Source organism: Punctularia strigosozonata, assembly GCF_000264995.1.
Source record: "Punctularia strigosozonata HHB-11173 SS5 unplaced genomic scaffold PUNSTscaffold_11, whole genome shotgun sequence".
Lineage (NCBI taxonomy): Eukaryota > Fungi > Basidiomycota > Agaricomycetes > Corticiales > Punctulariaceae > Punctularia > Punctularia strigosozonata.
Genome location: NW_006767443.1, coordinates 14,685 through 25,853, shown reverse-complemented (window position 1 = coordinate 25,853; position 11,169 = coordinate 14,685). Strand labels below are relative to the sequence as shown.

General features: G+C 58.2%; 5 protein-coding genes across 5 annotated transcripts; 2 read left to right on the top strand and 3 right to left on the bottom strand.

Annotated features, from left to right (window-relative positions):
* Positions 1-161: 161 nt before the first annotated feature.
* PUNSTDRAFT_72987 (FAD/NAD(P)-binding domain-containing protein) lies at positions 162-2,207 on the bottom strand (the record flags this gene model as incomplete). The annotated part of the gene is made up of 7 exons (XM_007386358.1): positions 162-599; positions 689-818; positions 877-1,005; positions 1,149-1,189; positions 1,250-1,316; positions 1,373-1,623; positions 1,740-2,207. 7 exons carry the CDS (start codon positions 2,205-2,207, stop codon positions 162-164), a joined length of 1,524 nt encoding a protein of 507 aa, XP_007386420.1.
* Positions 2,208-3,459: 1,252 nt separating this feature from the next.
* On the top strand, positions 3,460-4,707 carry PUNSTDRAFT_115355 (SCA7-domain-containing protein; the record flags this gene model as incomplete). The annotated part of the gene is made up of 3 exons (XM_007386357.1): positions 3,460-3,703; positions 3,830-3,892; positions 3,968-4,707. The coding sequence occupies 3 exons, from the start codon at positions 3,460-3,462 to the stop codon at positions 4,705-4,707; spliced, it is 1,047 nt and encodes a 348-aa protein (XP_007386419.1).
* A 662-nt stretch (positions 4,708-5,369) lies between these two features.
* On the top strand, positions 5,370-6,100 carry PUNSTDRAFT_136750 (uncharacterized protein; the record flags this gene model as incomplete). The annotated part of the gene is made up of 3 exons (XM_007386356.1): positions 5,370-5,807; positions 5,883-5,945; positions 6,005-6,100. 3 exons carry the CDS (start codon positions 5,370-5,372, stop codon positions 6,098-6,100), a joined length of 597 nt encoding a protein of 198 aa, XP_007386418.1.
* A 185-nt stretch (positions 6,101-6,285) lies between these two features.
* PUNSTDRAFT_136749 (NAD(P)-binding protein) lies at positions 6,286-7,286 on the bottom strand (the record flags this gene model as incomplete). Its single annotated transcript, XM_007386355.1, has 5 exons — positions 6,286-6,446; positions 6,500-6,541; positions 6,608-6,889; positions 6,955-7,176; positions 7,241-7,286. 5 exons carry the CDS (start codon positions 7,284-7,286, stop codon positions 6,286-6,288), a joined length of 753 nt encoding a protein of 250 aa, XP_007386417.1.
* Positions 7,287-9,374: 2,088 nt separating this feature from the next.
* On the bottom strand, positions 9,375-10,440 carry PUNSTDRAFT_127465 (NAD(P)-binding protein; the record flags this gene model as incomplete). The annotated part of the gene is made up of 6 exons (XM_007386354.1): positions 9,375-9,569; positions 9,626-9,667; positions 9,732-9,948; positions 10,001-10,065; positions 10,121-10,342; positions 10,395-10,440. The coding sequence occupies 6 exons, from the start codon at positions 10,438-10,440 to the stop codon at positions 9,418-9,420; spliced, it is 744 nt and encodes a 247-aa protein (XP_007386416.1). The 3' UTR covers positions 9,375-9,417.
* Positions 10,441-11,169: the final 729 nt, after the last annotated feature.

The following is an 11,169-nucleotide window of genomic DNA, read 5'->3' as shown; positions in this document are numbered from 1 at the left end:
ACAGCCCGTAGCAGATATGGCACAGTCCAAGAATTGTCTCGTCAACAGATCCCAAGTGAAAGCCCAAGACAAGACACACACGACAGCAGTCCTTCCCAATCATCGATAGACCGGGGTACCGGAAAAACCTTCCTCTTTTCGACTGTCCTTTTGTTCGCTCTTCACGGCGCGGCGGGCGCGTCGGCGATCTCGACCTGGACGCTCAGGTCGTCGCACGCCGCCCTCGCCCGGCTGGCCTCCATGATCGCGCCCCAACTGACGTACCAGTCGTCGCTCGCGTCGAACGCGTTATACGCGAACACCTCCGCGATCTCGTCCCACTGCTTCTTCAGCTTGCTCTCGTCCCAGTGGTCGTGCCCGGACTGCATCGCCTTGCGCATCTCCTCGTCGCGGTTATGCCGCATCGGCCCCGGCGGGATCTGCACCAGCTCCTTGTTCGCCACCTCGCGTTGATTCACCGCCGTGCACCGCAACTGGCGCAGGTCCTGGTACGCCTCCAGCAGCTGCGGTACCTGGTCCCAGTTCTTCAGGCGTGAGAAGAGCGTGCCAAACACGGCGGCGTCTTCCAGCGCGAGACTGCATCCGTGGGTGGAACCCGGCTGTGTGAGGGAAGCACGCGCTCGCGTCAGCGTCGAGAGAAAAGATAGAAGACGATGGCAGGAACCCGTGAGGGTATAAGTAGGCTCACCAGAGTCGGATGGGCGGCGTCGCCGATCAGCACGATCCTCCCCGACTCGTCTACCCACTCCTCGATCATCTCCCGATTGACGACTTTGGTCCGTATGGCGCTCGGCACGAGTTTCATCAATTTTTGTATCCTGAAGACGAATACTTGAGCTTCCCAGTCGAGACATCTGCGCAGACGAAAATATTCACCTTAGGTCGTAAGCTCCAAAGTCCATATCCATCGGGACCTCCTGATCCCAGCCTTCCTCTGCGTCGCTGCCGCTATCCGGCCAAAAGAGATGCACGTTATAGACCTGTCCAGGCCGCTGTTCCGATATCCTTGTCAGGTCCTGTTACCGCTATGAATCTCGGGATTCGGAACCCCCCGGGAATGCACCACACTCACGATCGGATACGCTGCACAGATAAGCCAGTCAGCTCACCGTAGTCGAAATGGGCCCTCTCGGCCTGAGAAAGGAAACGCACCAAGGATACTCCGTCCGTCGCCCATCCACATTGGCCACTGAATCGTCCGTCAACCTCGGACTCCTGCATAACAGGGTTCCAGCACGGGGAGACTGACCTCTGGCGCCTCTGCGAAATGCCTGAGATCGGGATCCTCCATCATCGCTGACATGGGTATCGTCGCGCTGATCCAGCCATCGGTAAGTGGGAGAATTCACTTGACGTATAGGATGCGACCGACGTGTATACGCTCATCCCAACGTCCTCGCCCTGGTCTTCCTCGCCCAGCACCACCGGTCGCACGATGCTCCGGTACCCGTCCGCGCCGATGATGATGTCCGCGCTCACCGCCTCTCCGGACTCGAGCTCGACGGACGGCTGCTGCCCTTGGCCTTCCGGTGGCGCATGCACCGCCCGCACGCCCTTCCCGAACTCGACCTGGGCCCCGGCGGCGGTGGCAAGCCTGTGAAGCATCCGATGCAGATCCTCGTGCTGCAGATAACCACGAGAAAAGAAAAGAAGGGGAAAAAAAACACGGGGGGGCAGCCATACCACTCTCAGCGTCCGGCCTTCTCTTCCCATGCCGAGCGAGGGTATATTTTACTCACATGCATAAGCAAGAAGCTCCCGCCCGTCTCCTTCATAACGTCCTCGTTCCACTCCAGATACCCGATCGTCTCCCCCGTCTCGAGGCTGTTGAACGTCGAGCCCTTGCACCGGATCGTCGACTGCGACAGCTCGTCCTCCAGCCCCCACTCCACCAGGATCTTGCTCAAGTTCGGCGGCACGCGCACGCCCCCCGCCTTCCTCCCCAACCCCGTCTCCGACTTTTCGAGCACCCTCACTCTGTGCCCCGCGCGGGCGAGGGCGAAGGCGGCGGCGAGACCCGATATGCCTGGATATAGCACGTGCGTCAGCGCCGCAAAAAAGACCCAAATTTGGGGAAACCCGCCACACTGAAATGGGGCCGAGGCGGAAAAGGCGGGCCAAAAGAAAAAAAGGAAAAAAAGCAGAAACTCACCCCCGCCGATGACCAAAAAGTCGAGCCGGAGCGAGGCGGTCCTGCTCGTCGACATGGCTCTCGCGCGCGCGTTCGTCTGGGACGCAGAATGCTGGTGATGATGGCGGTGATCCTCGTGTCCGTTCGCGGCGGCCACACTGGCAGTCGTCGTCGTCGTCGTGGCAGAATGAGGATAATGGGAAGAAGTCGGGGAAGAGGCGTGAGACGGCGGCGAGGCGTCGGTTCCATCAGGAGCATGAGCAGCATATGGACGGTGGGTGGTTCCGACCCCGTTTCCGTTCGCGCGGGCGGCGAGGATCTCGACCTCTGCCCGCTCGGATACGCTGCTGATTCGGCTCTCGCCGTTGATCGCGCCCGGTGTCGCGCCCTGGGCTCGCGGGTGCGGAACTGATTCCGGCGTCTCGCGGAGGAGGCCCGGCATTGTTGACGAATCGCTCTCCCGAATTCCGCGATTGCGCTGGGCTGGGCTCCACCGATTTCGCGGCGATCTGTTGTTGTTTTCTTTTCGAGAGGAGGGTTCGATACCGGTTGATGTGAGCGAAAAAGGGCGCGCCCGAGTCGTGTGCGTTAAGGACCGTCGGCCCCTGTCGATCAGCGATGCAGTCTCAGACGACCTGCAACGGGTTTCGGCGTCGATACAGCGAGCTGAGCAAAGGCGGGCGCTATGGTGCTGTTGCTAGAGCCCAAGGATAAAAACGGATGATCCGACCCCGGGTGAACCGTTGCGCGTTCGGCGTAGAATTTCCAGGGCGAAGTCGGCGACGGTGGCACAGAACTGGGTTGGACAAGTCGGAGACGCAAGACATGACCACGTTTTGAGTATAACCCATCGCGTTAACAGCGAAGAGAAGGGATCTTTCGCACCTCGCTCGCAATCAATCAATCAAGGGGTTCCAGCATCCATCAACCCCGCCAGAAGGGGACGAAGAACTTATCAGCGAACGCCTGGGAGGAATGCCCAAGCCCGCCGCTAGCGCTATTTATCGCACCGCGTTCCGCCCCAACTGACCGGCGACTTGCGATATCCGCGGCGCCTTGGCCGGAATCGGGAACGCTTGGGATCCCATCTCGGATGTATATGTTGGATTTACCATGTCAAATCCGCTCCCGCAGCTCACAATAATATATCCCGGTCTGTCCATCCCTCCGCCCGGCGGGAATCAAAAGCGTGCAACCGTCCGTGCCTGCCTCCCACGCCGTCCTGCTGAGCCTGGATTGCCATTACGTAACCCAGATTCGCCTTGCCTCTTACAGCCACCACGCGCTAAGCCAAGTCCCCTCGTCGGCGCAGAGGCGCATCGCAGCACATGCCTGCTCTCAAGTTGCGCGGCTCGCCCGGTCCCTCCTCGCCCTTCTCATGGGACAACGTACCGTCTCCGCCTCCTCTCAGCGAGGCCGAAGCGAGCAAGCTGCCCTCGCCGCCCACATCATGGCTCGCCGCGCAGGACATGAAGACGTTCGGCGCCCAGCCACTGCGATCGGAGTTTGGCCTGGTCAGGTGCAAGGAGTGCGGTAAACCGGTCCTGCGGAGCGCCGTCACCGAGCACGCCAGTAAGTCACGTCCGCACGAACAACCCACCAACCCGTTCAACGCTTCACAAATCCCGCCCCCCCTTTCACGATCCTCCCCCCCCTTTTTGATCGCGCCCAACGCTCACGTTCGCCTATCTCCGACAGGCAACTGCAAGACGATCCGGAATGGGGGCGCGAAGAAGGCGGGGATCGGGGGTGAAGTCGACGGTACGCGTCCGGGGTTTGCAGATCTCCCGGAGGCAAATCTCATTGGCTAACCTACGCCGGGATTACATACGACAGATAAGAAGGGGAAGAAGCGCAAGGCGTCCGACGAGCCGCCGGACGATCCGTCCCAGCCGAAGAAAAAGAAGCTGGTGACGCCCAAGGTGACAAAGGGCCGTTTCAAAGGGCCCGTCGACCTCGATAAGCAGTGCGGCGTCATCAACGACAAGAACCTGCCCTGCTCGCGATCCCTGACATGCAAATCGCATTCCATGGGCGCCAAGCGCGCCGTGCAAGGCCGCTCGAAGGACTACGACGTCCTCCTCCTCGAGTGGAACCGGGCGAACAACCCCAACTGGGTCGAGCCCGTGAAGAAGCCGACGAAGGAGGAGCGGAAGAAGGAGAAGGAGCGCGAAAGGGCGGAGAAGAAGCGCCTCGCCCTCGAGGCCGCCGCCGCCAACGCGGCCGCGAACGATGCCGCAGCGGCGGGGGAGAAGGCGAAGAAGGCGGGCGCGGGCGGCGGCGGAAGCAAGAAGAAGGCGAAGGCCGCCCCGGTCGCTGTGACCGCCGTCAATGTCGACGAGGAGGAGGAAAACCTGGACGATCTCGACTCCGAAGAGGAACTCGACTCGCTCGTCAAGTCGGTGCGCGCCGCGCAGCAACGCGGGCTCGTCGCGTCGCCGCTGGCGCTGCCTGGCGACGCCAGCGCTTGGTTCGTTGCCAGACGCGAGCGGCTGCGCACCTGCCGGGAACTTATCGCCCAGGCGCTGATGCCGAATCTGGCTGGCGTCCGACCTGGGATACCCAGGTTGGGTTAGACCAGCGCGTTCCCGGAAGAACCTCAGCTCCCGACTACTCTCGCCTCAGTTCAAGTGAACCCGATACCAATCTGAGGGGGGCCATATACCTCCGTGACATTCTGCCTCCACGCCCCCCCACTTGATCCCGACCATAGACGTTCGGCGTTTCAACGCGAATGTACACTTCATCTTCTCCATCATGGGGACCCACCATCACGAACCTAATCTGTCTATACTCTCGCGCTCGCATCGCTCGCATCTGTATAATAGCGCATCACAAAGGAATCCCGGTCACCAGCTTTGATCTGTTCTCGTACCTCCGATGATGACCTGGGCAGACATAGGAGCGCTGATATTGAACGTACTGACGTCGTACTGCCCGGAACCGCTGCGGCACCCGGGCACAGCGCACCGCCACATGCCGCCTTGACGCGTCGCCCACGCCGGCACCTGCCGCAGCGCGTACTCTTCGTCCCGGCATGCGGCATCCCCAGCCTCGTATGCACGGGCGCTTGCGAAAGCTCGCCGGCAATCCCATCCTCACAAGGGCATATAAGCCATGTACAGCGCCCCATGAACGACATCACCCATCCAACTAAATCACTGCGATTAGCAGCATAACCCAACCCAACCCAACCCCGGATCTTCGCTCATCTATAACCACACCACCACCGACATTCATGAGGCCCTACTACTTCAACCCTTCCTGGGGCATGCACCACTGGCACCGCGGGGGCGGACGCGGCGGGTCGCGTCTGCTCTGGTTCATCATCGGCGGCGTCGCCACCGCCTGGTGGATGAAGGGCAGCAGGGAGCACCACGGCTTCCACGCGCACTGCGAATGGCGCAAGCGGCAGCAGGCCATCGCCGAGCAGAGCCAGAGCCAGAGCCACAACCAGGCGCCGCCTCCGACCTACCCCACCAGCGCCCCGCCCGCACCGTCGATCGCGAGCGTAGCGTCCCTTCAGGCCGCTGCTGCGCCGGCCGGCTCGTGGAGCTGGACGAGCACATGGGGAGACGGTCAGCGGCAGATGGGCAGCAGCTGGGACGAGAACCGCGCGAGGATCGAAGAGGAGAAGGAGCGGTTGCGCGACTGGGGCGCGAACGCGGACGAGAAGGTTTGCCGTCGACCGCAAATTTCAAGCGCGACACCCGCCACGGCCCGCTGACGTTGATCCACTTTTCTATAATAGATGATCGAGATGTCCGAGAACGCGTTGAACACGGTCGTGTCGTACGCCGAGGCGCTCAAGACGGTCAGTCATCGTTTGTATCCCGCTTAATCTGACGTCCTACTCACTTCCGGTGCTTACAGAAGATCGCCGAGCATCGCGCGGAGCGTGAGGCCGAGAAGAAGCGCGCAGCAGAATTGGAGGCGCAGGCGAGGGCGAACCCACCTCGTTGGGTTTGATCTCGTCGATCCCCTGTCTGATTTATTCTTATGGCCACTCTCTACACTGTACCCACACTCATTCTCCGTCTCGCTGCTCAATGTAATACTATCACATTAATCTTATCCTTCGACATTATTATTCCTCGGTCCGCTATCCCGATCATGAGGGACACTTTCGCAACGCGTCACCGCGTTTATCGGTGCTACCATTCTATCCGTTTTCCCTTGACGAGGTCTAGGAACTGTCCACCAGAGTTCTCTCGGGTTGCCTCGTCGACGCGAGCGAGCAGCTCAGGTGCGACTTCATCCACGCTTCTGTACGGCACCTGACGCAGCATCTCCTCTTGCGACAGGATGAACTCCGCTGTCATCGCTCTGAGAGATGATACGAAATACGGACGAAGGGCGAGCGCATACCGGCGTCGGTCATCACTGGACCAGGGCAAATAGGGAAGACAACTTTGGTCAGAGCGAAGCGATCAGCATCGTATGCACACCCTGATAAACGGACCGCGGTCGACACACCAAGCCCATCCTTCTCGTGTTCGAAATGGAGCTTCCGCGCAAGATAGTTTTCCGCTGCTTTCGACGTGCCGTACGGAAGCATGCGCAGCGGGATAGGCGCCCCGGTCGCGATGCTACCCCCCGAAGACGAAATCATCACAAACTTCGGCGACGAGGTGCTTGCGGCCAGCAGCTCGTAGCACGCTCGGAACAATATGAAAGTTCCGACGACGTTGACCTCGAAATGATTGCGAAGCTCCTCCGCGGGGGTTTCCAGAGCTGACGCGACCGAGCTGTTGATCCCTGGCAGATCGTCGCTGATATTGGAGACACGACGTCGTGGTGCAGACACAAGGGCCCGCTCGTACCTGCGTTAGCTATCACGACGTCCAGACGGCCAGCCACGCTCTTGATGCGCGCCACTGCAGCTTTGTTGCCAGCTTCATCCGAGGAGACGAGCTGCACAATGTGAACCTTGTCCGGCTTCGCCGCGGCCAACCTCTGCAGCTCTGCAGCAGCAGATGGGTTCCGTGCGCCTGCAAAGACAACGGTGTCTTCGCGATCGGCCAAAGCTTTGACTAGACCCAACCCTGAGACAGACACATGCGCGACAACGAACCTCGACGCTGTCAAGGAGAGGGAAGCACGACGAACCTATTCCTCGACTAGCACCGGACACAAGGTAGACGTATGGAGGCATAGCCAGAGCGATAACCCGGACAATCTGGCCGCTACACCACGGTGACCATGTACTTATAATTCACCACCCGACTTGCGTGGGAGACGAACAAGAGACCGTGTATTCGAACGATAGACTGCGGCAACGCGCTCACACCTTAGACTCGGCCATGGCGAGCTTCGGGAAGTGACGATAGAGACCGTTCGACTCTCGCCGTTCCCCATAAGTAGCCGCTTCAGGGCCACTGGATATTCCAGATGATCATACATTCCCAAGCAATGGAGCTTACCACTCGAGCTTCTTGCCGGTATGATTCAGAAACTGGCCGCCCGCGTTCTCGCGCGTCGCTTCCTCGACCAAATTAGCGATCCTTCGACCCCCCTCCCCCCTCGTCAGGAGAGAATACATTGGGCGGGGAAAAATTGCCACCATTCATGCTCGTAGTCTCGGTGATCGCATAACATAACAACTCATCAGCGTTGATTCAGCTTGACATGTTGCGTAGAACCACTTACGCATGCCTGTATCGACCGGCCCAGGCTCAATGGGGAACGAGCCTGATACGAAGTGGCGATGTCAAATAAACAAAGGGCGAAGATGCGGCGGTCTCAGAACTCACTTAGGCCGTCGTTAGCGTACTCAACGTGCAGTCTTCTTGCGAGATAGTTGACCGCCGCCTTCGACATGCCCGTACGGAAGGAGGTGCACCGGAACCTCCGTCCCCACCGCGATGCTTTCAACCAAAGAGGATATAATGGCGAACTTCGGATTGGCGGTACTGGCCTTCAGCAGCGGAAAGGCTGCCTGGAATGGAATCAATGGGCCTATGAAATTGACCTGTACGATGTGGGAAGCTTAGGTAGCTTTATGGGATTTTGACCCACAACAATTCCACCTCGAAATGGCGCGAAACTTCGTTTGGATGCGCTTCGTGGCCCGGACACACCCAACTTAGGATACCTGCATGCCTATCGTAAACGATTCTTTCTGTAGTTTGTCCGCGCCGCCTACCAGTGTTGGCAATGACCGCATCGAGATGGCCGACCTTGATATCAGCAATGGCACGTTCATTGTCTGCCTGGTCGGCAGACGTAAGTTGCACGATGTGCAGCTTCCCGGGATGCATCTCTCCCGGGTCCTTCAAAGCGTCTGAGGATGACGGATTTAGTACGCGAAAACTACGACGTTGTCACGAGACTGACGATGCCCAAGCCTAAAACGACTTCAGCACCGGCCTGCGCAAGTACGAGGCGCGCGGGCGGCCTGACCGATGCCACGGTTTGCTCCGGAGACTAGATGGACGGCCGGTGCTATGCTGTGAGGATGCGCGGGGATGGGGATCCGGTAACAGGCCAGTAGGGCATATATAGTCAATGGAACGAACTTGGCTGGCCGTGACGTGTCATTACGAGCAATCCATTGGATGATATACTGCTAAGCAACACAGTGAGAGAAACTTACTGTGTCAGCATCGTGGATGAATGCATGAGCAGTGATGACGGCGAAGTCTAGTCATCTCGAGCTCGATAGTTACTTATAGGCATGAGAAGCCAAGTAAGATTCTACAATATCGTGCTTCTCGCTGCCCGCACGGAACGTAAGAGGAAAGCTTTGAGATTATGTTGAGAAAGGTCTCATGAAGTTGACTCCAGTGTTAGGTGTTGTGTCGTAGACCACTGGCAACTTGAGGCTGAAGCAGCATAGCGCTCGGGTTGATGTCGTAGCGGAATAACCGCAGGTGCAAAGCTTCGCGAGCGAGTCATAACGAAGCTCTCGGGCGTTTGTTCGGTGAAACGGGTGTCTGTCAACCACGCGTCGTGGAGGAAGGAAGGACGGCCCCTGTTCACTCCTTTCCCATTTGTAGCCTAGTCATATGACGCTACCTCGCGGGCTGTAGTCTGTCAGTCAGTCAGTCCACCATCACGATCGTGTCTCCAGGCAAGCGTCCAAGTCTTCGTCGACGACGACGCACCGCGCACGCACATCTTGGCACAACGTCGATCGTGCAGACGCTGGATCAAAGCATAACGATCCGCTTTACTCTTAGATGATGTTGAACCTACCTGGAATCTAGATGAAAGCTTGCAGAGAGTCAATCCGCTCGAATAGCTCGTACAGTTTCGCCACATTGCTCAATAACTCTACACAATATTCACCACTCGATCTTCTTACCGGTATGCTCTATGAACTGCCCACTCGCGTTCTCACGCGTCGCTTCCTCGACAAGCTTGGCGATCCTTCGTCCCACTTCATCGGGAGGCAGAATATCAGGCGGAACGAATGAACCGCCATCGAGGGCTGTTACTGCACAATGTCGATTAGCATTTGCTTAGCTCGATACATCACGTAGCACGACTCACGCATGTCCGTCATCGTCGGACCGGGTTCGATAGAGAACGAGACTGTGAGATCGCGTTGCCCGTATCAACGCTGTGGACGAAGATGCGTCGCGCTTGATGAACTTACCTAGACCGTCGTTGGCGTATTCGACGTGCAGCTTCTTGGCGACATAGTTCACCGCGGCTTTCGACATTCCATATGGTAGGAAGCCGAACGGGATCTCCGTTCCTACGGTTATGCTTCCGCCCAGGGAGGATATGATGGCGAACTTCGGACTGGCGGTGCTGGCTTTCAAGAGCGGGAACGTTGCCTGGAACAGCACCAGAGGGCCTATGGCGTTGACCTACAGAATGAGGTTGATCATAGAACAGGCGGCATCGCTTCAAATGGCTTACCTCAAAATGACGCGCAACTTCGTTCACGGGCGCTTCAACGCTCGGTCCGACCCAGCTCAAGATGCCTGTATGCCTGATATTAACAACAGTGGCCCCACCTCGCCGTGCATGTTTATCTACCGGCGTTGGCGATGACCGCGTCGAGGCGTCCGACCTTGGCCGTGATCTCAGCAACAGCGCGTTCGTTGTCCGCCTTGTCAGCGGATGTAAGCTGCACGATGTGCAGCTTCCCCGGATGTTTTGCTCCTAGGTTCGTGAGCGCGTCCGCAGACGATGGATTGCGCACGCCGGCAAAAACCACGACGTTATCCCGAGCCACCAAGGCAGCGACGATGCCAAAACCTACTCGACGTCAGCATCCCTTGAACGAACGAAGTCTGTATGCTATGCTGACCGAGGCCGCGGTTGGCTCCGGAGACAAGATATACGACTGGTGCCATATTATGATGAGGTACAGCGTGATTATGAGAGTCAGTAAATTTGGCAGGTCGTGCATAAATAGCCAACTGCGCGAACTTGCCGGTGGAGCGGCATGGTGGAGCGATACGTTGGATATCGGCTTGCTAAGCTACTGCTTAGCAAGATCACTGGGGCCCTGTTGTTGTGTCAGCACATCAGCATCGATGGCGAAAGCCGGGTTGTCTTGCTAAGTATCGAACGAACATGGGAAGGGCGTTTGATTCGAGTCTCCGCCATTACTAAGCAGAGTACGCGTCGCGAAGGCGCAGCACCTTGCACACCTTGGGCTGTGTCGACGAGACCGCTTGATACAACGGCTTATTCGCTGGCTTTCCATGTCGGCCCGTAGTAAATCTTGTCCGGCATGAATAGAATGAATCAGGTGGCATAGTATGCGCTGGTTCGACATTTTCGGCCCAGAACGCGAAGATTTCCAGACAATCAGAAGACACAAGCCAGAAAGCCGCTAGCACTGCTGGTTTAGTTATACAAGCTCGGGTGTGCAGAGATGCTCTGACGTGACTGCCTCAGTGCAGGTGCATGGCAACTTGGAGGATGGCTCCTCTGCTCCCTTCAAGTTCCTATTCCACACTCCGATCATGTGATCTTCTCGCGCGCGTGACTTCGCCGACATCGCGGACACGCATGCACCACCCTGAAAGCAATTCATTGTTCTGCCCCTGCTTCTGTACTACCCAACGAATTACTAA